At 51.6% G+C, this 26,889-nt stretch overlaps 1 protein-coding gene across 5 annotated transcripts in view; it reads left to right on the plus strand.

Moving 5' to 3' along the window:
• CEP250 (centrosomal protein 250) overlaps positions 1-21,687 on the plus strand; it is a 54,215-nt gene extending 32,528 nt beyond the window's left edge. For all 5 annotated transcript variants that reach the window (XM_061127142.1, XM_061127141.1, XM_061127143.1 and 2 more), the window contains 10 exons: positions 294-636; positions 1,258-1,379; positions 2,557-2,677; positions 3,896-4,017; positions 4,459-7,044; positions 10,495-10,608; positions 10,801-10,953; positions 11,396-11,497; positions 12,519-12,581; positions 13,918-21,687. In XM_061127142.1, coding sequence (XP_060983125.1) covers positions 294-636; positions 1,258-1,379; positions 2,557-2,677; positions 3,896-4,017; positions 4,459-7,044; positions 10,495-10,608; positions 10,801-10,953; positions 11,396-11,497; positions 12,519-12,581; positions 13,918-14,181 — 3,990 coding nt within the window. In that variant the 3' untranslated portion in view covers positions 14,182-21,687. The remainder of the gene's footprint in view (positions 1-293; positions 637-1,257; positions 1,380-2,556; positions 2,678-3,895; positions 4,018-4,458; positions 7,045-10,494; positions 10,609-10,800; positions 10,954-11,395; positions 11,498-12,518; positions 12,582-13,917) is intronic.
• The last annotated feature ends 5,202 nt before the right edge of the window (positions 21,688-26,889 follow it).

Consider the following 26,889-nt stretch of genomic DNA (forward strand, 5'->3'; position numbering starts at 1 on the left):
AGATTACTAATCATAGGAGGAAGCTGGCATAGTTGCCAAGGGGACCAGGGCCAGAGCCCGTGAGCATATAGCCCAGGCCCACATGTCAGGAGTCCTTAGGTAGGTGCGTAGGTCAGATCTGGGGTGACACTCATTCCAGACCCTCCCTTCCTGCTGGAGAGCTGAGCCTCCTGAAATCCTCCCAGCCCCAGACAACCCCACAACCCTGGGGATCGAGTGGGATTGGGCCCGGGAGGGTCCAGGGAGGGGGTGTCCACTCCCTGCTCGGAGTGACCATACTTCCTCTCTGGCAGGTGGAATTACTGAAGCAGGAGGTGAAGGAAAAGGAGGCTGACTTCCTGGCCCAGGAGACTCAGCTGCTGGAGGAGCTGGAGGCGTCTCGAGTCACTGAACAGCAGCTCCGAGCTTCCTTGTGGGCGCAGGAGACCAAGGCGGCCCAACTCCAGCTGCGCCTGCGCAGCACGGAGAGCCGGCTGGAGGCGCTGGTGGCGGAGCAGCAGCCTGGGCACCAGGCCCAGGTCCAGCTGGCCAGCCTCTATTCTGTCCTGCAGCAGGCCCTGGGGTCTGCCTGCGAGAGCAGGCTGGAGCTGAGCGGCGGGGGAGACTCAGCCCCCTCCCTCTGGGGCCCGGAGCCAGGTGAGGGAGCCACCCAGGAGCTCAGGCCCTTGGGCAAAGCCCGGCCTAGCTCCCAGGGTAGAGGAGAGGGGTGCAGTTCTCCAGGCAGTACTGCATCAAGGCCAAGGCCGCAGCCTCTTGGGATGGGTTCCGTCAGAGTGTGAACCCCAGCTCTGCCATTTGCTAGACATATGTCCTTGGGCAAGTGACCTCTCCTCTCTGAGCTTGATTTTCTCAACTATAAAATGAGGGTGTTATAAGTACCCACCTCTCGGGATTTTTCTAAGGAGTTAATGAGATGACAGAAATAAAATTGCCCGCACAGTCTCTGGCACTTGTTATTGTTGTTCACCCGCTCAGTTGTGTCCTTCTCTTTGTGACCCCATGGACTATGGCACGCCAGGCTTCCCTGTCCTGGCACTTATTAAATGCCTAACAAATAATAGCTGGCAATTTCTAGTGCCCATCAAAGTGCCTAGCATATAGGTATGCAGACCAGAGCACGATGAACAAACTGCTGAGGGGGATTCTTTGAAGAGAGGAGAGATGGATAGGAAGACCAGGGCCACATCAGGGTGGTGTGGTGTGCCTATTTCATTTCATAGTGCAACCAGGTCAGGAGGTGTTTCCTCGTTTTTTCAGACCAGAATGGCGCTAGGATCCTCTTTAAGAGAGGGCCCCTCCTGACGGCTCTCTCAGTTGAGGCGGTGGCGGCCGCCCTCCACAAGCTTCACCAAGACCTGTGGAAGACGCAGCAGGCCCGGGTATGTGTCTCTGTTCTCTTTCCTCAAGCTCTTCACCTCTGCTGAAAAAGGCCCATGACATAGTTTGACCCGTGTTATTTCTTAAAAAAAAAAAATTATTTATTTGATTGTGCTAGGTCTTAGTAGTTGCGGCATGTGGGATCTAGTTTCCTGACTGGGGATTGAACCAGGCATCTTGCATTGGGAACGTGGAGACTTAGCCACGCTAACCCCCTAGTGGTTCCTTGGACCACCAGGGAAGTCCCTGACCTGATTTATTTCTGACATCAAGTTGGAATGAGTTCTGCCTCTATTGCTTACTACCTGGCAGCCGTGAATAAAGCATTTGGCTTCCTGGACCTTGGTTTCATTAGTAAATTAAGGCACACTGTGCCCACTTCACCGGGCTTTGAGGATTAAATGAGTGAGGGACTCAGGTGAGCCCTGTAAACCATGTAGATCTCTGTGTAGATCTGGGATATTGTTTTACATCATTTTCCTCTCAGCCACGAATTGTTCTTGGTGCCAAGACCTCCAAGAAGAAACCAACAAATGGGGATCACTGAGATTTGAGGTTGCCGTTTATAGAAGCATTCTAGGCCCAAGGCAATATGAAATGTCCTCCAAATCCCACCTTACAGTGAACCTATCGGTCAGTGAAAATTGAGTGTCAGTATGCCAGTCACTCTGAGCTAGGGATACAGAAAGGAGAAACACCTGCTTTCTGCCCTCAGGAAGGCTCATGACAGGGCTGAGCAACCCAGCTTCATCCTGAGATAAAGCCGAGCTACTAGAATTAACTAGATCAGTAGCAGGTGCACATTCTGGTAGTAGGAGGCAGAGACAGTGCAGTCTGACTTGAGAGGGTCAGAAGAAGGGAAGCAGTGACCTTAGAGCTAAAATGTGAAGTGGTTCAGGGAGAGGAGAGGGATCCTGGGCTAAGACTTCAGCAGGAGTTCTGTTTCAAAGACGGACGAGTCAGAAGGGGAAGCCAGGCTCCAGCCAGTTGGGGCAGGGCCTGTCATCACTTCTGGGAACCGGATGCACGTGAGTTCAGAGGTAAATAACCCAGCAATCTCAGAGTAGGTCCTCGCTGGCAAACGCTGACAGAAGCTGAGGGACTAAAGGGCTCGAGTCCTGGACTGGGGCGACGTCATGGAAGATGGGGAGCTTGAGTTCCATGCGCTTCCTTTTCCAGGATGATCTGCGGGATCAAGCCCAGAAGCTGGAACAGCGTCTCAGTGATATGGAGGCCGAGAAGAGCCAGGTCCACACAGAGTTGCAGGCTCTGCAGAGACAGCTCTCCCAGAACGAGGAAGGTGAGAAGCTCAAGGCAGGAGGGGTTTGAGGGAAAGAGAGGAATGGCCGACTCCCAGGTGGCTCAGATGGTAAAGAATCCGCCTGCAATGCAGGAGACCTGGGTTTGATCCCTGAGTTGGGAAGATCCCATGGAGGAAGAAAGGGCAGCCCACTCCAATAGTCTTGTCTGGTGGATCCCATGGACAGAGGAGCCTGGCGGGCTATGGTCCATAGCATTGCAGAGTCAGACACGACCAAAGTGTGAGGAAAGGCAGAGAGCCCAGAGGGGTGGGATCAGCCTGGGAATCACTCTTTACTGCTTCCCCACAACTGTGAGAAGATACCCAGAGGCATCTCCAAAGGGATGGTGAACCCCCTGAACTACTTTTCATGCTTTGCTTGGCCTTTGAGGGCCATCCTGGCAGAAGGGATTAGGAGGAACAGATTTGGTGAGCTGAGGGAAGTTGGTGGCTAGGCTTCCATTTTTCTCTGTCTGCAGGTTTAAAAACTGGCTACCTAAGGCCTCATCTGGAAGAACACCGTAAAATTCTGTCATTAATCATTTATCAGTGTTACTTATTTTGTCATCCACAACTGTGTTCTCAAAGTGATTGGCAGGGATCCTGAGCTTGTTTGGGAGATAGTAAAAGGGGGAACCTAGGGAGAACGTGTCTGTGCTACAGCCAAGGCTGGGAAGGGTGTTGACCACCAGGAAAATAAAGAGGAGGGTCTTAAGGCTCAAGGCTCACCTACAGAAGAGAAGAAGACAACGTGGGGAGTGGATCTGGGTCTTAAAATGTCCCATAGGGCTCCCCGAGAGCCATATACAGAGCTGGGTTCTGGTGCCTTTTGCAGAAAGGGAGGGCCCCCGCAGAGCCGCCCTGGTCTCTAGGAACCTCTGCAAAATCCTAGGATTACTGGCTGAAAAGGACATCCCACGTCGTGAAGCTCAACCCTGTCTGGAATCCAGGGTTGAGAAGCTGGGTGATCAGGATGAGAAGTGTTGGCACAATTGTCAGGCAGTGCAGGACATGGGCAGCAGATGCAGGCAGGGGTCTGGAAGCAGCAGGGAGCCTAGGCAGAGCAGCGGGCAGAAGGGTCATGTCTCTATGAAACTGGGTGTAATTCTCTTCTTCTTGGCCTTTTCCTCCTTTGTTTCTGTTCCCCTTCTCCCATCACCTCTATATCCCTCTTTTCCTCCACCCCAATCATGGGCCTTCCTCCGTCTCTTCCCAAAGAGAAATCCAAGTGGGAAGGCAAACAGAGCTCCCTGGAATCTGAGCTGATGGAACTGCGTGAAACTGTGGCGTCCTTACAGAGTCGCCTCCAGCAGGCAGAGCTGCAAGGAGTGGAAGCCCAGGTAAGGTGGTACTGAGCTGGGGAGGGGCCAAGGCTTGGGCTCCCATCCTAGCCCCTGGTCAAACCCCATGCATATATAGTGTCCAGCTTCCTTCAGCAGTGGCTCCGTTTCTCTGGCTGTCCCCTGAGGACCATTATGAAGGCTTCAGTGAATCCTCCTTTAATTATTTTTTCTGAATTGAGGTTGAGATCTTTATCCTTTGACCTGAAGGACTAGAGTCTGGGATGGCTCATTTGCAGCAGACTTTCTTTGAGCAGAGCAGAGCCTAAAAGTGTGGTCAGAATGTTCTTTTACAGCATCAGCCTAAGTAGAACACTCAGTTCCTTTTGCTCACATCCTTGACAAAGCTGATGCCACAGAGGAAGGAAAGGAAAGGCATGTGCTGGAGTGACGGTTTGAGGGAAGCACAGCTTTAAGGTGGTTTTGTATCTCGTTTTCCAGAATGAGCGCAAGTTACTGCAGGCAGCCAAGGAGAGCCTAACTGCCCAGGTGGAACATCTCCAAGCCTCTGTCACAGAGGCCAGGGCTCAGGCAAGTGCTGCTGTGGCCCTGGAGGAAGATCTGCGGACAGTGCGCTCAGCCCTGAAACTGAAAAATGAGGAGGTGGCGAGTGAGCGCCAACGAGCCCAGGCCCTGCAGGAGCAGGGTGAGCTGAAGGTGGCCCAGGGGAAGGCTCTGCAGGAGAATCTGGCTCGCCTGGCCCAGGCCCTCTCTGAAAGAGAAGGGGAGGTAGAGACTCTGCAGGGGAAAATCGAGGAACTAGAGAAGCAAAGGGAAATGCAAAAGGCTGTGTTGGAAGTGCTGTCTCTGGACCTGAAGAAGAGGAACCAAGAGATGGATCTACAGCAGGGACAGATCCAGGAGCTGGAGGAGTGTAGGTCTGTGCTAGAGCATCTCCCCGTGGCCGTCCAGGAGCGAGAGCAGCAGCTGGCCCTGCAGAGAGAGCGGATCCAGGAGCTTGAGAAGGACCGGGAGACGCAGACGAACATCCTAGAGCATCATCTCCTGGAACTTGAGAAGGCGGCCCAAGTGATCGAGTCCCAGAAAGGCCAGATTCAGGACCTGAAGAAGCAGCTGGTTACAACGGAATGCCTGGCCCTGGAGCTCGAAGAGAAGCGTCACAAAACGGAGAGCCAGCGAAAGGCAATCGAGGAGCTGGAGGGCCAGAGGGAAGCGCAGAGGGTGGCTCTGACCCACCTAACGCTGGACCTGGAGGAAAGGAGCCAGGAACTGCTGGCGCAGGGCAGCCGGATCCAGGAGCTGGAGGGCCACAGCGCTCTCCTGGCAGGCGAGCTCCAGGAGAAGGAGCAGGAGGCCACGGCCCAGCGAGACCAAATCCGGGATCTGCAGAGGCAGAAAGAGCGTCTGAGTCAGGACCTGGAGAGGAGGGAGCAGGAGCTGGTGCTGCTGAAGGAGAGGACGCAGGCCCTGGAAGATCAGAGGAGCCGGCAGACCAAGATCCTGGAGGAGGACCTGGAGCAGATCAAGCTGGCCCTGAGAGAGCGGAGCCGGGAGCTGGCCTCACAGCGGCAGCTGAGGCAGGAGTGGGCGGAGGAAGGGAAGGGCCAGAGCAAAGCTCAGCGTGGAAGCCTGGAGCACATGAAGCTGATCCTGCGAGACAAGGAGAAGGAGGTGGAGTGCCAGCAGGAGCACATCCAGGAGCTTCGGGAACACAGGGACCAGCTGGAACAGGAGCTCCAGGGCCTCCACAGGAAGGTGGGTGAGACCAGCCTCCTTCTCACCCAGCGGGAGCAGGAGATTGCGGTCCTGCAGCAGCACCTGCAGGAAGCCCGGGACCAGGGGGAGCTGAAAGAGCGGGAACTTCAGGGGCGGCTGGAAGAGACCCAGAGGGTCCTGGTGCAGAGGACACAGGAGCTCCAGGCCCTGCAACAGCAAGAGGCCCGGGGCCAGGAGGAGAACGTGAAGGAGCAGGCGGACTCACTGCAGACTGCCCTGGAGCAGGCGCACGCCACCCTGGAGGAGCGCCGGGCCGAGCTGGAGGAGCACAAGGAACTTGCGCGGAGGCTCCAGGAAGAGCTGGCGGTGGAGGGGCGGCGGAGCCAGGCCCTGGAGGAGGTGCTGGGTGACCTTCGGGCAGAGGCTCGGGAGCAGGAGAAGGCACTGCGGGCCCTCCGGCAGCAGTGTGCCGAGCAGGCCCAGGAGCATGAGGCAGAGGCCCGGGTCCTGCGGGACAGCTGGCTGCAGGCAGAGGCGCTGCTCGAGGCCCGCGACCAGGAGCTGGAGGCCCTGCAGGCCGAGGGCCAGGCCTCCCAACGGCAGGAGGAGGCTGCCCGGGGCCAGGCTGAGGCTCTGCAGGAGGCCCTTGGCCAGGCTCAGGCCGCCCTGCGGGAGAAAGAGCAGCATCTCCACGGGCAGGCCGAACTGAGCCGCAACCTGGAGGCCAGCACGGCCACCTTGCAGGCTGCCCTGGACTCCTGCCAGGCCCAAGCCCGGCAGCTCGAGGAGACCCTCAGGAAGCGGGAAGGTGAGATCCAGGATGGGGACCTCCGACACCAGGAGGCTGTGCAGCAGCTCCAGCAGGCACTTGCCCGGAGGGACGAAGAGCTTAGAGAGCTGAGGAGGCAGGGGCAGCTGCTGGAGAAGTCTCTGGCCCAAGAGAAGCAGGAGCGTAGGCACAAGAGAGAAGGGGAAGAGGTGAGGGGCCTCCGGGAGAGCCTAAGGGAGCTACAGCGGACCCTGGCACAAAAGGAAGATGAGCTCCTGGAGCTGCGGGAGGCCCAGCAAAGGAAGGATCTGGAGGACTCGCCCCACAGCCACAAAGCCTCGCCCGGGGAGGAGCTGTCTCCCCCACTCAACTCCTCAGGGCCCAGGCTACAGCGGGAGCTGGAGCGACTGCAGGTGGCTCTGAGACGGACGGAGGCCAGGGAGATCGAGTGGAGGGAGAAGGCCCAGCACCTGGCACTGTCCCTGGCCCAGAGCAAGGCCAGCGTGAGCAGTCTGCAGGAGGCGGCCCTGCTCCTCCAGGCCTCCGTGCTGGAGCGGGACTCGGAGCAGCAGAGGCTGCAGGTGAGTCACGTCGTGGCGGGTAAGACTCCGGGACCACCTGCACCTCAGGGTGTGAGAAAAGGTGAGGTCACGGATACCTCAACACAGTGGAATCCCGGTTAGTGTGCTAGTGCCGGGTGGGGGGGCGGGGTGGGCAGGGGAATATGACACCCACAGACTCTGCCTCTAGTGGAAGAGCAATTATTGTGCAATGCAATGCAGCTATTGGGGTTAGTGCTTAATTAGGACTAGTTTAGTGTGCTCTGAGCAAACTAGAGGGATGCCCCGCCTTTCCTGGGTCCCAAAAGGCTTCCTGGTAAAAGTGATGTTTGAGATTAGATATGAAGGGACCAGTAAGGAAGTAGCCAAGCACAGGTTGGGGAGGGAGTGGAGAAAAGGAGGGGAGAGAGAACTCAGGATGTCAGTCAGGGAGTTCAGGCTGCCTGGGACATGGGGCAGGGGGCTGGCAAGAGCAGAGAGGCCAGCAGGGGCCCATCGTTGAGGGCTTGTCAGCGTGTTGAGGACCTGGGTGACCAGTGGGAAGCGGATGAAGGGTTTGTGCCTGGGGAGTGACAGAATCAGATATATAATAGTTCATAAAGATGGCTCAGGCTGCCATGTGGAGCAGCTGGAGATCTGGGGAGACCGAGTGGGAGGTTGTAAATGGGAGTCAGCAGGGAGATGGTGACCTGAGATAGGAAATATGGATGGAGAAATGAAGGGAGTAACAAAGTAAAGACAGGGCCCAGGTTTCTGCTCACTGGGATAAAAGTGGGTTTGGGGAACAGGAGGGAAATAGTGTGGTCAGTTTGGAAACGAGTGATGTACCTGTGGGACCTGCAAGGGGACAGGTCCAGTGGGTGGGTCTGTAAAGTGAGCTGAAGGTGAAGGATGAGATTGAGGCCAGCAGTAGAGACTTCAGAGGTGTCAACATTTAGAAAAAGTGGGCTCCCCTAGGCAGGATGTGGAGCGGCAGAGGAAGTGACCTTAGGGTATGACCTTTATCCTCAGGTCAGGGCCATGTCTTAGTCATGGTTGCACCCTGCACTGAGCACAAGGTCTGCACACAGTGGGCCATCAGGAGAGCTATAGAGAGGTATTATCTCTTTTACTAAGAGGAACCCAGCCCATTTCTCCTGAGAAGTCGATTCTATATCCTGGTCCCTTGACTAGATGTGAGTGCTGGAGAACCCCCTCCCTGACCTCAGACACACAACCCTGCAGGGACTAGCCTTCCCGGAGCCCCAAAATCTCTGTTCTGGTTAAAAGACAGTATGCACACAAAGGGTTTCATTTATGAACTTTGGAGTCAAGTTTGTGGATTTGAAATACAGTTCTGCAGTTTAGTAGCTGTGTGACCTGGGGTAAGTGCTTTTTCTTCTCTGACTCGTTTTTCTCATTGATAAAACATGGAATGATAATATCAGCCCCATACAGCCATTTTGAGTCCAAAAAGCAATAATGTAAATAAAGTGCACAAGAAAGAAGCATTCAGTAAGTGGGACTCCTTTCCTATTTCTAGGCCTATTCTTACCAGCACAGAAAAAGTCAGATACGTAGGTGGGTGGGAAGGCACTTTCTATACTTGTGAATTACTGAGCCGTATTTGCTCATTAATGGAGTTCGGGTTGGTACCCCTATTCCCAAGATACTCAAGGGCATTTTTCAGAAGCAACCCTCTTCATAGTAGCATCACTTTAAAAAAAGTATTTATTTGTCTGTGTCAGGCCTTAGTTGTGGCATGTGGGATCTAGTTCCCCTGACCAGGGATTGAACCTAAGACCCCTGCATTGGGAGCAAGGAGTCTTAGCCACTGGACCACCAGGGAAGTCCCAGTAGCATCATTATTTAAAATTGAGGTATAGGTGATTTACAATGTTTTAGGTACATAGCAGAGTATATATATATATATACACACACACATACAACATATATATATACACACATACATACATATATATACATACATATACATACATACATACATACACATACATATAGTATAGATATATAACTGAATATACCTATATTCTTTTTCAGATTCTTTTCCCTTGTATTAATAGGTAATTATAAGGTAATGAATATAGTTCCCTGTGCAATACAAGCAAGTCCTTGTTTATCTATTTTATATGTAATAGTGTATATCTGTTAATCCCAGATTCCTAATTTAACCCTCTTCCCCCTTTCCTCTTTGGTAACCATAAGTTTGCTTTCTATATCTGTAAGTCTGTTTCTGTTTTATAAATAAATTAATTTGTATCATTTTTTTTTTTTTAGATTCTAAGTATAAGTGATATCATGTTACTTGTTTTTATCTGTCTGACTTGCTTCACTTACTAAGGCTGTCCATGTTGCTGCAAATGACATTGTTTCATGCTTTTTATGACTGAGTAATATTCCTTGTATATATTTACCACATCTTTATCCATTCAAAAACATTCCATTGTATATATTTACCATCTCTTCTTTATCCATTCTTTTTCCATTCATCTGTCGATGGACATTTATACAGTAGCATCAGTTTTTATTTTAAGCATTTTACATGCCACGCACTGTTACTCTCACTTTCTTTTTCTACGACAACCCTGAGAAGCCGGAACAGTTAATAGCTTCATTTTATAGTTGAGGAATAGCCCATAAGCGAGGTTAAGGAACCTGTCGGTGATCATCCAGCTTGTGAAGGGCAGAACTCAGATTAGACCTAAGCAGGCTGACTTTCGAGCGTGGCCTCGTACTCCTGAGCTTCTCCTCCCTCCCAGACAGCCTCCACCCACAAGTAGACGCTCTGCTTCTCTTCTGTCTCTCCTCTTGACCTTTGCCATTTATGAACCCTCGAGTGTCTAGAAAATAATCTAAACACTAGTCTTCCCATTTATCCAAAGAGGTTTAACCCCAGAGGCTTGATCTACGCTTTGTATTTTACATATGAGGTGGTTGGGGTTTGGAGAGAGCTCTTATCTTGACCCAAGTTGCCTAGCTGGTAAGTGATGACACAGTACTCGCCTCTACATGATTCCTGAGTCCGCGTTCTTTCCATAACACCTAGTACTCCCAATTGTCACATAGCTTAGGCGAGATCTAAAATGAGACAGGTCTGGGGAGTTCCCTGGTGGTTTAGTGGGAACATTTAGTGGTTGGGATTTCACTGCCATGGCCTGGGTTCAATCCCTGGTCAGGGAACTAAGATCCTGCAAGCCGTGCAGCATGGCCAAAAAATAAAAATAAATAAAATGAGACAGATTTTAGTCCTAGACCACCGTGTATCCTTAGGAATATCCCTCTCTGTTGCTTTGTTTTATCTGTCTGTAAAATGATGGTTCTGCACCAGAATATCTGAGAGGTGCCAAGAAAAATAAGACTATAAACCTGATGAGATTGTTGAGGATGGAGGGTGGAGTGGATGTGCGGATGTTACTCTCATTTTCTGGATGTGCGGTCGTCATGGTGTGACTGTGCTCCTTGATGCCCCAGGACGAACTACAGCTCACCAGACAAGCTCTGGAGAAGGAGCGGCTCCACAGCCTGGGCCCGACCAGCCAATCAGAACAGGGGTCTGGAGGAGAGCCCTGCGTCCGGCTGGGAGAGGTGAGCTGGGGGCCTGCTGAGAACGGATGGCCCAGGAGGGAGTGCTGTCCGGGGGCTTGTCCCCTTCCCCTGAGTACTGGATCCCTGAAGCGCACTACCTGCCTGGTTCATCCTTTGCCCTCTGTCTAGCTCCCCCGCCTTCCCCCATCTCAGGGGCTGCCCCGGTGAGCTTGACAGGTCTCTCTCCCTCAGGTCTCGGAGGTGAAGACGGAGCCGAGTCCTGAGGCGGAGAAGCAGCGCTGGGAGCAGAGGCTTGAACACCTGCAGCGAGCGGTTGCGCAGCTGGAGGTTGACCGGAGCCGGCTGCAGCACCACAACGCCCAGCTGCGGACCACCCTGGAGCAGGTGGGTGACTCGGGTCTCAGCTCCCGCCCCGTCCAAAGAAAGGCACGCATCTCCACTTCTGCAGCTACCAGAGCGGGGGCATTCGGAAACGATAGCCCAGGACCAGATTTGGCCTGCTCTCCATTTCTGAAAATAAAGTTAAGTGGGGATGCATCAGTGTTTGTGACAAAGATCGAATGGCCCACAGTGCCTGAAGTTCTACAGAAAAGACTTGCTGGCCCTGCTTAGAAGCCCGGGAGGCTGGCCCCACATCCTCTGTCGCAGCAGCACTGTGCGCTCAGGGCTGTCCCAGCACGGGCTCTCCTCAGCGCAGTTCAGCTTCTCATGACCCTTTATGTTCACACCACACCCCTCACACTAGCCTGCTCCCCAAAAGGCGGCTCAGCTGCAGCCCAGAGCCAAGCCCAAGCCCTGATCTCTCCCTCACACCCAATCTCGGCAGGTGGAGCGAGAGCGCAGGAGACTGAAGAGGGAATCCACGCGCGCTTCCAGGACGGGGGTCCTCGAGAGCAGTGGAGCCACAACACCATCCCCCACACCCCAGGTTTGTCCGTTTTCATTGACTGCAGCCTCCGGAGAGCCCAAGCCCGGCCACCAGAAACAGTCCTCTGCAATGCGTGTCCAAGGCGAGAAGCCAATTCAGCCAGTCCAGAGGGCCCCTCCTGACCGGGCTCTGCCCCGCCCAGCACTGTCTCTGACCCAGGAAGGAGGCCCAACATCAGTGAATGGGGCTTGAATCAAGGCTGGCAGCCCTGCCTTCTGAGCAGCCTTCACTGATGTCCAGTCCACCTGCCCCCAGACCAGTGCTTAGGCTCCTAAGAGCAGAGCTCATGGGCTTCTGGTTTCTCCCAGTGTGTTGGGTGGTGCTTGCCACACCCCGATGGACCTAGGGGCTCAATAGCAGCTTTGTGGCCCTCTTAGACTTGCTTGATCTTTGCGATACTGAATTGACAAGATATGGGTCCAAGGTGTTTCCTGATGGTCATTCAGTCACTAAGTTGTGTCCAACTCTTTGCGACCCCATGGACTGCAGCACACCAGGCTTCCCCATTGGGTCAGTGATGCCATCCAACCATCTCATCTTCACTTACCCCTTCTCCTGCTCTCAATCTTTTCTGTGGCCAGAAGGATTTAGGGGAAGACACCGCAAACCACTCTTTCGACTGAGGTATGCCCATTAGTCGACAGTCCTGGAGCCTGGCAGGCAGGGACCGTCTTTGGTGGCTGAGCACCTCCCAGCCCTCCATCCCCCTTCCTTTAAGGAGAGCTTCCCAAGGGCAGAGCCCTTGTCTCACTTCCCCTCTGCATCCTTCATTTGCTTCCTGGGGCCAGCATGAGGGAGATGTCTGGTGTACTTTAAGTGAGGAGGTGCCTCAAAGAAGCCAGTCCCATCCAAACCTCTGGGACATTTGGCATCAGGTCTCCACGGGTGTTGCCCATTGGTTTGGTTTAGACCCTCTGAGGCCTCTCCTGCCCCTGGGCCCTGGTGCCCCAGGATTGTGGGAGGCCTGCACAAACCCCCGATGGAAGGCCTGTTTCCCTGGGAAAATATTTGTCTCCCCCAGGATGGAAGAGGAGGACAGAAGGGCTCCTCGGATGCCACATACATGGCTGAGCTGCAGAAAGAGGTACGTTCCAGAAGGTTCCATCTTCTAAGGCTCCTTTCCCTCCCTGGTACTCAGACAGCAAGGCTTTGGTGTCTGCTATGTGCTTGGTCCCTTGTGCACGTCCGGCAGGGAGAGGGAAGATAGTTTGGGCCTCAAAGAACTGCAGACCCCATGGGAGGCGAGCAGAGCCCAGTCCCAGCTCCACCTACTGCCCTGAGTGCACTTAACCTCTCCTACGCTTAGGGTGGGAGCAGGGAAGAAAGTACGCTGCAGGCCCCAGACCTCCTACCGAGAAAGGGAAGGGAAGAAGGCCACGGAGCAGACAGAAGACTCTAAGATTCTAAGAGGCCAGCCTGAACCAAGCAGAAGCACCCGGGCCTCCTCTGCCCTCACACGCACCCTTGCAGGCAGGACTGTCACCCACACCAGGCAGAGCAGCCTGGCATGAGCGCCAGGATCCACACCCCAGAGCTCAGGTCACGCTCCGGGAACTTGTGCCTTCTTGCCTCTGAGGCCTCACCTGAAGGTTCACCCTGTCTTTTAAGGCCCAGGAGTAATTAAAATTAGGAAATCCTGATTTCAGAACCTGTACCAGAAATCAGTAGTCACTACTGGAAGAGCCTGACTATGCAGCTAGACCTGAAGCTCTCACTTTGAATTCTGTTAGACTCATATAAAGTGATCGCTGAGACAGGCCCAGACTAGGGTGAGACAGGGCAGGCCTCACTGTGGACCTGGAGCGCCTCCTGAAGTTTTGCACCCGACGAGGAGCCTTTCTTGCCCCACCCTCATCCTGAATGTGCCCTGAGCTCCCAATAACTCCACCTCAGTGTACCCACCTGAGAAATGCATCAATCAATGATTCTCAACCCTTATTGCACATTAGAATCATCTGGGGAGCTTTGAAAAAAATACCGATGCTCAGACCTCACCTTTTCTAGTTAAGTCAGAATGTTTCTTAAAATCTCCCAAAGGGGCATGATGGCACTTTCTATAGCAATTAAAGCATTCTGTATCTTGATTGAGAATAGTGGTTATACATGGGTATGTATGTTAGGAAATATGTTAAAATGTACTTAAAATCTGGGCATTTTATTACATGTAAACACATGAATAGTTTTGTTTTTTTTCAAGCTCCCTCTTTGAGCCTCCTGTGCAGCCAGGGTTGACAATCACTGGATTCTCTGATTCCCAGCAGCCCTTCTCCCAAACACTATAAAGCCTAATCCTGAGATTCATGGGCATGGAGTTGATTCAAGCTGGTCTGACAAGAGCCACAGGAGCCGAGCAAGGGGGGGGCGGGGGCAGCTTCAGGGCCCTCCATGGCTCTTGCCCTCTTGGTTTTCCTGCCCCCCAGGTGGCCCTCCTGCGAGCCCAGCTGGCCTTGGAGCGGAAGCAGAAGCAGGACTACATCGCCCGCTCCGTGCAGACGAGCCGTGAGCTGGCGGGCCTGCACCACAGCCTGTCTCACTCCCTCCTGGCCGTGGCCCAGGCCCCCGAGGCCACTGTCCTGGAGGCCGAGACCCGCAAGCTGGATGAGTCCCTGACTCAAAGCCTGACGTCCCCCGGGCCCGTCCTCCTGTGCCCCAGCCCCAGCCCTGCTCAGGGCGCCTCCAGGTAGCAACCACAGCCTGGGCAGGACACGGGCCAGCCTGGGAGCGCACAGACAGACAAGATGGCGGTGGAGTGGGTTGTGGCCCCTCCAGGCAGTTGCAGTTGGCCAGAACGAGTTCTGGCTCTGTGACCCAACCTGGGAGCCCCAGGTCAGCAGACATTCCCAGGAAGAGGGAAGGAAACCCACAAGGCTGGGGGCAGGCCCTGACTCACGGGAATGAGGACACAACACTTATTGCCAACCTGCAGTCACCCCGAGAGCGCCTTGCCCTGGCCAAGTGGGTGTCTGCAGCCTCTCACAAGAACTCATTATCCAGCCCCTCACCCTCTGTCACCTCCCCCTTCAGTAAAAAACCCTGGGTCTTGGCATTTGTTCTCTGCTGCTGTCTTTACAGTATAGCTGGGCAACAGCAGTACATCAGGAGCATCTATTAAAGAGGACTTCACTAAAGATTCCTGTCAGGCGGCATGAATTTGTCATCTGCCTGCATTCTGACAGAGAAGGGCTGCAGAAGGCACACAAGACAGAGTCCCTGTCCCCAGGAAGCTTGAGCCCAGTTGACAAGACCAGGCAGACGCCCATCCCTGAATCAGAGACAGTTCTTCTGTCTGCTGCCTAGAAGTGCTGTAGAAATGCCCGGGCCTGAGGCAGGCATGAACTGGCCCTCGAAGGCTGGAGAGGACTCGGGAGGGTGGCCAAGTGTTCTGGTGAGAAGACGTCTGCCCTGTGGGATGGGCAGCAAGGGAGATGAGGGAGGGCCTTGGGGATCTAGATTCGAACTCAGGGGTAATGAGGAACTGTCATATGTTCTTGACTTAAAACTTGTTCTGGGCTTCAGAAACACTGATTGGGCTCTTGGCTAAAGTCAGTCTCACGTTCAGAAATTCTCTCTGGCCTCATTCCCCTTCTGTGCTGGGTGAGTGTCCTCAGGGTGTCCCTTTCCGGGCGTATCAGATGCAGCTGACTCTGATCCTCTGTAGTCCAGCCATGGGTCAAACCAGGAAGGAGGATGGACAATGGCAGAACTCATCACTTGCGGCCTGACCTTGGTGGAGGCGGTGTGTAGGCTTAAGGCCTAATGTTGGCGGCTTCATCAAAGCCTAGGAGAGAACAGTTTTCTTCAAAGAAGAAGGCATGATCTTCCTCTGGCCCTCCAACTGTAGTCTGGGGTTCCTCTTACCTAAGCCTGGGAATGGAGCTAAGGCTGGCTAAGAATGGGGAGGTTTGCAATCAGCACTACAGTACCCCAGACCTATTTACCCAAGGCTTAGGCCCCATTACATCCCATCACACCACACAGAGTGGGAAGGAGGATGTTTGCCACTGCTGGAGCTTGGTTTCAAAGCCCATGCATGGGACTCAGCACAGAGGCTTAGTAAAAAGTTACAGTTTAACTACCCTCTGCAGAACTAAATCTGGAGCCCCAAGATTCCGGCTGGTCCCCACCTCTAGTCAGATTCCCCGTGGCTCAGGATCCTTACCTGGCCTTTTCTGCACTCGGAGTTCTCAGGGACAAGCACAATTTCTCTAGGTTCCTTAACTTTTTTTGGTCCCCAACTCTGGTTCTCTTGCTTAGAGGCTGACAGAGGGACCCTGTTGTCCACCTTGTAGTTTCTTCTCAGTTCCAGTATCTGTAGGTCGTAAGCCAAGGCCTTAAGCCCCACACACCTTCTGGGGCCAGGAAGAGAGTTTCCAGCAGATGAAAGGCATTTTAGAGGCAGCCAAGCTGAGTCTTCATCCAGTAAATAGCTCATCTATACCTGCTCCTGCCTCCCCACCCAATCCTCAATAGCCCCTCACCCCACTCTGGATGTCAGGCCTAGGGCTCCCCTCCCCAGCAGATAGTCCATCAGGCTTAGTCCTGTGTTCAGTTGTTAACTGTCATCTTACTTTCCCCTTCTTAGCTTGTGTATGCTTTTCTGCTCCAACTTCCTAGAATACAGTTTTCTTTTTAATATCTATTTATTTGACTGTGTTGGGTCTTAGTTGCAACACATGGGATTTTCCTCTCTAGTTGTAGCTCCAGAGCTCAAGCTCGGTAGTTGTAGAGTATGGACTTAGTTGCCCCATGGCATGTGGGATCTTGATTTCCCCTAGAGATCAAACCTGCGTTCCCTGCTCTGGAAGGTGGATTCTTTACCACTGGAACACTGGGGAAGTCCCTAAAATACACTTTATTTAACCAACAGTAGGATCATCTGTTTGGAGAGTCCTACCAGTCATGGAGCCCATTGCTCTTATCAGCTCCAAACCCAGAGACTCGAATTGGAGAAGCACGGAGGAAAGAGTATGGGTCTTTGGGGCAGCACCCTACCTTGCTCCAGGACATCAGGCCAGAGGTCCCTTTCTCTTCTTGTCACATGCAACAGGACATAACCAGCTCAGTGAATCCGATGGATGGGAATTCACTGTCTGATCATCCAGCCGGATCTCATGGGTGCACTTGAGGATGGTGTGATTGATCTCCAGAACCTAGGGGAATGGAGATCAGAGCTGAGCATGTGGGTCTTCTCCATCCACAAATCCCCACCCTCCATCCTGCCTTCTCCTTTTCTGCTTTGATAGCAGCTGCTCGAGGCCCCAAAGTCCCGAGAGCAGAAGGCACAAGAGCTGAGTCAGAGTCTGGGCAATGTTCTTGTTTGCAGGGAGCGCTGGGTCTGGTGAGTGCGGCACCCTATTCTCTCAAGGCACTTCATGCTTTGCATGTAAGAGCGACAGTCACCATATCGCAACCTAATTACCTTTGCTCATCTGCTTCCCCATGTGGGACCAGCAGCAACTTAAAGACTGAAAAAGCTGCCTGGCATGAAGTAGAGAAGGGAAAGCTGGTAGTATACATTGAGGGTGAAGACAGTGGGGAGAGTCCAATCAGACTGCAGAGTGAGGACAAGATCAACATTTACACCTAAAGGCTGAGGGCTGTCTGCTCCAACTCTGGGTCTCCAGCCAAGGAAAGGTGCCCTTTCGTCTTGGCTCATGCCCCCTGCAGCCCACACTAGCTCCAGAGGCTTCGACACCAGGAGAACGTGGGCATTCCTCCAGGTCGAGGGCATTCTCAGGCATGGTATGTGCAGGGAGGTTCCATTGCCCATGCTGTTCTCAGAGCCTAGACATGCAGCCTGGTTCATTCTGCAGAGATAGGAAAGGATAATGTCAGGGAGGTGCTGGGGCTCAGCCCCACACTGCTTACCATCCTCCCCCCTGCTCTCCCAGAGTGCAATGCAGTGCTCATCAATGGTTATCCCATATTCCTCACCATATAGCCCAGGACAGGCATGAACAGGACTTGGTATGGCCATGACCTGTATATCAGCTGGAATAGTTCCTCCTTGGCCGGCTGGACTTGGGTTAGGTTTCCTAGCATTGATACCCATGGAGAAGAGACAGACCACTCACCACTTCACCCCTGTGTGCCAGCACAGAGAGGAGGCTGGATCCCGTTGGTGTAAAGAAAGGGGCCCGGGAGAGGATGCAGCCCAGAGCCCGGGCTTTCTGGAGACGGGGTGGTCTCTGATTCCATCAGGAGTTTCAGGGCCTATGTGAAGTGCAAGGCAAATCAGGCAGACACCCTGTTAGTGGAGGCAGGCTATGCAGACACTGGGGCCAGCAGCTGAACTTCTAGAAGTATCTGTGGAAGTGGGGGAACCTCACCCACAAAAGCAGCAAGGCAAACCCCAGCCAAAGACTGCATCAGGCCTCATTCCTGGTGGCTGAGGCAGTAAAGAATCTGCTTGCAATGCAGGAGACCCGGGTTCAGTCCCTGGGTCAGGAAGATCCCCTGGAAAAGGACATGGCAACCCACTCTAGTATTCTTGCCTGGAGAATCCCCTTGGACAGAGGAGCCTGGCAGGCTAGTCTGTGGGGTCACAAAGAGTCCGACGTGACTGAGCAGCTAACGGTTTTTCACTTTCATCTCAGCTCATGGAACCAGACCCTGGGGCAGCTAGTTGGTTTAGTTGTTTGATCTTAGGACACATGAGGCCTCTAGCTGTTCCCCCCAACACCTCACCTCCTACTTCCTGTCCCACTGACCACCTACCCACTCCCAGGGCTGAGGAAGGATCTACCTGAGCAACATGGAAATGCTGAGTCCTGAAGAGCCTGGGGGATGGTGAGCAGAGGCAGGGAGGAGGAAGGAGCAGGGGCCATCAGGGTTCTCTGAGCCATGAGATCCCTCCCCCCTCCCCTCGATCCTGGGGTGCAGGCTTAGCTCTGCTCACCATGCTGAGAAAGCAGGCGAGGGAGAAGGAAAGACAAGAACAAGGGGTCTCAAGAACCTGGCCCCCCTGCAGTTTACTCCTCTATGCTCCTGGGACCAGAGGGGTTTGCCTAGACCCTGACGGAGGTGATGGCGAGGAGTGAGGCTTTTCCAGATAAAAAAGAATTGTGTTCTCTGGCCCCTCTGAGAGTCTCACCTGACACACTGGCAGCCCAGCATGGAGTGGACATTATGACCTCTCTTTTCCTTTTTTTTTTTTTTTTTTGCCCCCACGTGGGGTCCTAGCTTCCCGACCAGGGATCAAACCCACACCTCTGCATTGAGGGTTAGAACCCACAGCCCCTGCACTGGAAAGCAAAGTCTTAACCACTGGACCCCCAGGGAAGCCCTATGACCTCTTAGTCCTTTGTCATTAACATCCCCAGCTCTTTATATGCCTTCATAGCACCTGAAGCTTGATACAGGTGGAAGAACTTGGAAGCAAAGAGTTGACCCTCTTGAATAGATCAAGGGTCAGAGGAGAGATATGAGTGAAGGCAGTCATGTGTCCATCTGAGTGTGGGCACTCACTCAGCTAGTGGTCATTTGTGTGGAGGCAGGAGAGGGTAAGAATGTGTATTTAAATTTAGTTCTTCCTTAGTTATTTACTGCTACTAGTTGGGGTGCAGGAGTCAGGGGAAGGTCTTATTCAGGGCTTGATAGCCCATACATTGTTCCTGCACCCCCTGTCTTGGTTCCCTGTCATTCCCTCTCCTGTATCTTCATATTCCAATCCAACCAAGAGTCTGAGGCTGGTTGCTGGCTAAGAGTCGTCTCATACACGAGCTGGTGGAGTTTCTCGCCTTCTGCTGTTGTATGGTGCTTTGCAAGCCATTCAGGAGTCTTCACCTCTAGCTCTCCTCCCTGTATACGGGGCCACCCCTTCAGCTAGTCTGCCCAAGCCCAAACGGGAAAATCCAGTGGATGAGATCAAATGGGCTGGTTGATTCCCCCCTGCTCCTAATCCAACTTTTCATGCATTTGGCAAATACTCATCAAAACTGTGTGTCACAGAACTTCACAACACACACTGAAAGGAGGAGCTCACCTCCAGGGCCTGGAGGCAGAGAAACAGCAGACCTGGGTGCCAGGAGGAGACTCACTGGCCAGGAAGAGCATCACAACACATACTGGAGGAAGAGAGGGCTTCAGGACCCTTTCAAAGTGTTTGCCAAGCCAGTTGGGTACACCGGGTATGTGGCGTCAAGGGCTGCACCTGTGGGTCCTGGGAGCAATGGCCACTCTGGGAGTTGCACCAGCCAGCCCATCAGGTGAGACTTTTCTGCCCAAAGAGCAGAAGCACCAGACACACGTGAGCATCAAGGCAGCACACTAGCCTAGAGCCCATCATGAGCACTTCATTCCTATCCATGAGGCAGCTCACAGACCAAGAGGCAGGCTGACTCAGACAGCAGGCACTGGAAAAGGAGGAAGCTGTGGTTACAGACTGCACCAGTATCCACTGCCCCATGGCCTCCATCATTTCCTCAACCCTGCTCTCCACACCTCCTTATAACACGTCACCTCTCACCGCCCCGGCCACCTGCTGAGCCCTGCAGGGTGCTCTGCTGGAGGCTGAGAGGAGGGAGGGGAGAGGTGCTTTTGGTGTATCCTGTGACCTCCCCAGAGGAGAAGGGGTTGATGCCCAGCGGGATCCTTCATGCCAGCCCAGTAGTATCGGACCCCACCACCCAGGTCACACTGTGAGCTTTTGCATGTAGGCTTTGTGGGTAAGATTGCCTTTACCTTGGCATTCAGCCCAGGGTCCAGCTGACGAGGGAGGGCATGGAAATCAAGTACAGTGGGCACAGGAATGAAAAAGGCAAGAAAGTCTGATGTGGTGCCTTTCTGAGGGGGTGCTGGCTACTCCCAAAGCGAACTTGTTAAGTATGAGGCAGAGAGGGGAAAGAAGGGCCTTTGTTCCCTCTTGAGCAAAGAACCTACAAGAAAATGTAATGTGGTTAAAGTAAACTTCTATCCAACCAAATTTTGGGGGTGGGGTTAGTTTGCTTTCGCTTTTTTATGTCACGAGCCTTGTGGAATCTTAGTTCCTTGATCGGGGATTGAACCCAGGGCTGCAGCAGTAAAATCACGGTGTCCTAACCCTATAGTGAAGTCGCTGAGTCGTGTTCGACTCTTTGTGACCCTATGGACTATAGACTGCCTGGCTCCTCTGTCCATGGGATTTTTCCAGGCAAGAATACTGGAGTGGGTTGCCACTCCAGTGGGTTTCCTTCTCCAGGGGATCTTCCTGATCCTGTTGACACAGGAATCAAACTCAGGTCTCATGCATTGCAGGCAGACTCTTTACCATCTGAGCCACCAGGGAATCCCCTTGATTTCATTTATTTCCAAGAAAACAACTGCACACACATGGTTGAAAATTAAATAGAAAAGAAGGCAGAAGTTTCCCACTCCATTCTTTTCTAACCACTTTCCAGGGGAGCAACCAGTTTTTTAAAGTCTGCTTTTATAATGGATAACTTTATTCCTCTAAATGATGATTATATGATGCCATATGGGTCCAGTTATCTGCAACAAGATGGTGACAAGTGCACTGCCCACACCTTTGGGGATTCTTGAACTCTAGGTCTGAGCCAGACACCGAGCACACTTCTGTGCCCTTAGGGAAGCAGGTAAATATGCTCTCAGCTGTACCAGGGATGTTTTCATTTTGTCAGGTTATGTGTGGTTGTTGGACGGCCAAAGTAAAAATGGAGTGGATGTGTTTTGGATACCCAGTGACTGAAAACTCTCATTACCTGAGGTTCTTGGCTCACCTTGAATACTGTTTCTACCAAAAAGGCAAGATAAATGCTTCTCTCACACTCCCATTTAATATAATAGTTTCCTCTGATTGTTTTCTCTTTGAGTGTCAATATGGACTCAAGGATTTTTATACATCCACTGTGACTCATTTGTGACAGTTGCTATTTTTGATGCTCAAATTGTCCCATATTTGATGTGCAGGGTTTTTTTTGTACTTTTCTTGTCCAGGTCTGAAACTTTTAGAAAGATTAGTGGGAAAAAGTATTTAGAAAAGGAAATCCACATTCCAGGGTTGATCATTGTCTCTGGGATGTTAGGGTGGCTTTTGGACTTACAGACAACATATTTTGAAAATTGTGAGTTTGAGATGGGAGTGGTTGCACACAATGTGAATATACTTAATGCCACTGAACTGTATACCTTCAAATGACAATTTTTATGTATATTTTACCATAAAACATAACATAAAATTGAGCTCATAGTGATATTTCCTGTTTGAATTCATAATGTCCCAGGAGTTTTACTCTCCCTGTCTGATTTTGTATTTGGTTCCTAATAATAGATGGGGAAACAGTGGAAACAGTGTCAGACTTTATTTTGGGGGGCTCCAAAATCACTGCAAATGGTGACTGCAGCCATGAAATTAAAATATGCTTACTCCTTGGAAGGAAAGTTATGACCAACCTAGATAGCATATTAAAAAGCAGAGACATTACTTTGCCAACAAAGGTCCGTCTAGCCAAGGCTATGGTTTTTCCAGTGGTCATGTATGGATGTGAGAGTTGGACTATGAAGAAAGTTGAGCACCGAAGAATTGATGCTTTTGAACTGTGGTGTTGGAGAAGACTCTTGAGAGTCCCTTGGACTGCAAGGACATCCAACCAGTCCATCCTAAAGGAGATCAAGTCCTGGGTGTTCACTGGAAGGACTGATGCTGAAGCTGAAACTCCAATACTTGGGCCACCTCATGCGAAGAGTTGACTCATTGGAAAAGACCCTGATGCTGGGAGGGATTGGGGGCAGGAGGAGAAGGGGACGACAGAGGATGAGATGGCTGGATGGCATCACTGACTCGATGGGCATAAGTTTGGGTGAACTCCGGGAGTTGGTGATGGACAGGGAGGCCTGGCGTGCTGCAATTCATGGGGTCGCAAGGAGTCAGACATGACTGAGCAACTGAACTGAACTGAACTGAATGTTAACAAAATTACTTATTTACTTTATTCTATGATATTTATTATAGTTTATAATATTATAATAAATTACAGTATTACCGTATTATAATAAAAGTCTACTGATAGTAAAATTTAAAATTTCTTTTTGGTTCTTTTTGTCCACAGAATCTATGCTACAAAGGATATACAGTGTATTGAATTCTAAAGGAACTTTAGCTACCTCTTTCCCTGGTGATTATGTTAGCAATTTGATGTATAGTTGGGTTCACTTAATGTGTTTTCAACTTTGAAGTGAAGTGAAGTCGCTCAGTCGTGTCTGACTCTTTGTGACCCCATGGACTGTAGCCTACCAGGATCCTCAGTCCATGGGATTTTCCAGGCAAGGATACTGGAGTGGGTTGCCATTTCCTTCTCCAGGGGATCTTCCTGAGCTTTGCTTTTTCCTCTTTTTCATTTAATTTTATTTTTTGATAAGGTAAAAATATACATGTAACATAATGAAATGTTCACTGTTGAGAATCTAGAAGAGAAACTAGTCCTTTAATGTCACCATGTGGAGTTTTATAGCAGAGTGATCTTCATCCAGGGTACTTTTGAAGCCCTTATCCCTCTCTGACACGCCAAGGTCCTCTTGACCACCTATCAGCCTCCAGGGGCCTCCAGTGGGCTGAACTGGCTGGAGGCCATCTCAGTTGTAAACAGCAACCTTCCCCTCACACTGCAGCTTAAGGATGACCTGTTGCTCTTCTTTAAAACTGTGCATGTTGCTCTTGAACCAATATTTATCATCCCAGTAATGGGACCACCTCATGAGCTGGTCTGTCCCAAAACCAAACAAGGATACCTGGGAGATGGGGTAAGAGAGAAGAGGGCTCTGGGTTAGCAGGCTGGATCCCACCCTGCCTCCACGCCCACTGAGCATTCCTTCAGCAAACATTCACTTAAAATGAAGGGTGACAGGCTGTTTCCTGGAGCTGGGAGAAGAGAGCTCACCTTCCCCGGGGAAGACTCTGAACGCACAGAGCAACTCTCGGAGCCCAGGAAAGAGAGCTGATTCTCATAATATTGAAGGAAGAGAGAGGATTCCTTGGGGAGACAAGAGGAGGGCACTGCAGGCGGGGGGACAGCATGTGAAAGGCCCGAGGCAGATGGCTGTTTGGGAAACCGAGAAGCCCATAGAGAGTGCTGGTAGAGATGAGGGGAGTGGAAGGGTCAGACCATGCAGGATCTTGAAAACCAGCCAGACAACTTTGGACTTAACCTGAAGTCCCTGGGAAAACAGGCGCTTTTAGTGGCAAAGGGATAAAGTTCTATGAATCGCAGACCATGTCTTACCTGGTCACAGGTGTGCAAGGCATACAACAGAGTTATGAACCCCAGAGATGGAAAGTGACCGTGTTTTCTCAGCCATCTCTGCTGGACGTACTGGAAGAAGTTCAGGCTGATCACTGAGACCTGGGGAAATGGAGGAGGTCCATTTCTGAATGGTCCATCCAGTGGCCACCCAACCTGACCCACTGCATTTTACTCCTTCCCCTTTTCCCTCCTGGGCCCCTCACCTTGTCTTTCTTCTCATTATTTCCACGGGGGACCTGGACTATCTGAAATCTAAAACAAGATTGAGGTGGGGGAGTTTCAGCATCATTTGACATAGCTGTCCCCAAACTTAGGTAAGCCTGGGGGGGTGCCCTGATAGCTAGCAAGGGTCTCTCCAGAGTTCCCACTATCCTCCTTACAATGTCCTACCCTCCACCGCCATACCCAGGATTTTCTGCCTTCTGAATGATGCTGTCTTTCTGCACCATGTCCATGACCCACTGCAGACCAGATGAATTCAGAGGAAGCAGCAGCAGCTGGGCACCAGGATCCTGAGGGCTGTCTATCTTGGGGTACGTAACACGCACAGTGGTCTTTTTTCCCACGTCCGCCTCAAAGCCTTGGACAGGCGCTTGGTTCATCCTGGAAAGAAAAGCAGGATAGACGTTTTGGGGAGGAGGAGGATTTGTCGTGACCTTCCCGGTGTCCACCTTTCACTCTGCACTCACCTGAGGACCACATCATGTTGGTCAATCTTTAGGCCAAGGCCAGAGCCCCGTAGGAACTTTGAGTTTCCAACCACTGCACAAGTCTGGCACCCCACACGGTCCAGTGGGTGTGTGGAAGGCCCTTCAGGTGGCTGCTGATTCTGATTCCCAAACTCCTCTGACTCCATGCCCTAAAGTTCATAGGAATGCAGGAGGGAGATATATAGGGGCTTTTCCCAGGCTCCCACCACCTAGAGAAGAAGGTTAGAGCCTGGGGCCATGGAGGGAGAGATGGCCGGGGCCTGGGGTTGGGGGTGGGGACTGGACAGAGACCAAGAATGTGCACTGACCAACCACAATAGCAAAGCATCAGAGGACATGGGCACTTCTGACCTCATCAGGGGCTCAATGTCCATCTCAAAGCGTTCGTCAAACCAGACAGACTCTCCGGGAATGGCGAGGCAGGTGGAGCACTCATGGACCTCAGATTTACAGATACACTTTCTTAAAGAGTTCTGGGGGCAGTCGCAGGTCTTTGAGCGATTTCTGGGCATCTTACGAAGGTCATTCTGGTTAGACTTCTGGTCCAGAAGGAAGACCATCAGCCACAAGGTAAGCACACAGGTGGCTAGCAGATGCAGCTTCAGGTATTGAACCCTCATCTCTGGCCCAGACGGTGGCGCCCCAGCAGGCAGTAGATTGGCTCTGACACCACGTACTGGGAAGGAGGAGGGGCTGGGGTCATCAGACATCCCCAGCATCCCTTATCCTAGAAGCTTCCATTCCTTCTCCAACCCTTCACACCATACACCCTCCCAACACCTTACCTCTCACCTCCTCAGCCACCTGCTAAGCACTGGAAGAAACTCTGCCAAGGCCTGGGCTAGAGGCTGAAAGGACAGGAGTCGTGTCAGTTGGTGAGTCCGGTGGTCTCCCAGGGAGATTGGTGTCCAGTGAGGTCTTTCACACCGGCCCAGTTATATCTGGGGACCTCATCACAGAGAACGCATTGTGACCTCTGCACAGGCATCTTGACAAACGCCCCATCCCCACCAACACACACTTTGGTGTTCAGCCCAGAGTCAGGCTGACAAAGGAGGTGTGGATTTAAGCTCAAGGGGACAGGAGGGTGAGGGAGCAGTGGCCATGTGCCAAGTCTGGTGTGGAGGAACAGGAGATCAGAAGGCAAAGAAGGGGCCATTTGGGACCGCTTGTGTGTGTGTTAGTCCTTCAGTCGTGTCCAACTTTTTCTGAACCCATGGACTGTAGCCCACCAGGCTCCTCTGTCCATGGGACTCTCCGGGCAAGAATACTATAGTGGGTAGCCATTCCCTTCTCCAGGGGGATCTTCCCAACCCAGGGATTGAACCTGGGTCTCCTGCAATGCAGGCAGATTCTTTTTTTTTTTTTAGTTCTACCACTTTATTGCCACCAACCCATCTCCCTCCACCCTCGTGCACACATGCTCAGTCATGTAATCCCATGGACTTCGGCCCGCCAGACTCCTCTGTCCATGGACTTTTCCAGGCAAGAATACTGGAGTGGGTTGCCATTTCCTTCTCCAGGGCAGAGTCTTTACTGTCTGAGCCACCGGGGAAGCCCTGGGACCTTTTCTTGCTCAGAGAGAATTTACCATTTTGACAAAAGTGAATATTTGGTGTAGTCAACACTTGAAATCTCTCAGGAATTGAATTTCTTTTTTTTTTTCCTTTAAGATTGTTACCAAGATAAATGTTTGAAAACTTTTCCCCAAAAAATCACAGAATTCAGAAAGACTTTTAATGTGGAGCAGCAGCTTCCCAGCCTCCCTGACTCCTTACCCTGTGGCCCCTTCTCAGAGGACTCCTAACTATTCTTCGGGCATTTGCTTCCATATCTCTAAATAATATGCTTACACCACCATATCATGATATTACATGCAGACTACCTGCTGTATATAATCATATCATTATGTTTAATAATAAACACTTGCTCACTTTGTGACTTTGCACATTGGACTCTCATCTCTATTTCTCATTCTGTCACTTCAAGACAAGATTTCTTTTTTTTTTTTTTTCCTTTTTTTTTTCCTTCTTTTTTTTCCCCTTTTTTTCTTTTTCTTTTTTTCTTTTTCTTTTTTTTTCTTTTTTTCTTTTTCATTTTTTTTTCTTCTTTTCTTTTTTCTTCTTTTTTTTCTCTTTTTTTTTTTAAGACAAGATTTCTTAAAGCCTTGTTCTCTGAGATGAGAATATTGTGTCTGTACACTTCTCTTTTTTAAGTACTTATTTATTTATTGGCCTGTACCAGATCTTAGTTGCAGTATGTGGGTTCCAGTTCCCTGACCAAGGATTGAACCCAGGCTTCCTGCATTGGGAGCGTAAAGTCTCAGCCCCTGGACTACCAGGGAAGCCCCGTGTCTGTATACTTCTATTTGCCAATTTTTTCCTTTTTGTACTTCCCAACATTGGCATGTGAAAGTTTACATCATCAAGGATAACGTTCAGATTCT

Source organism: Dama dama, chromosome 23 (genome assembly GCF_033118175.1).
Source record: "Dama dama isolate Ldn47 chromosome 23, ASM3311817v1, whole genome shotgun sequence".
Lineage (NCBI taxonomy): Eukaryota > Metazoa > Chordata > Mammalia > Artiodactyla > Cervidae > Dama > Dama dama.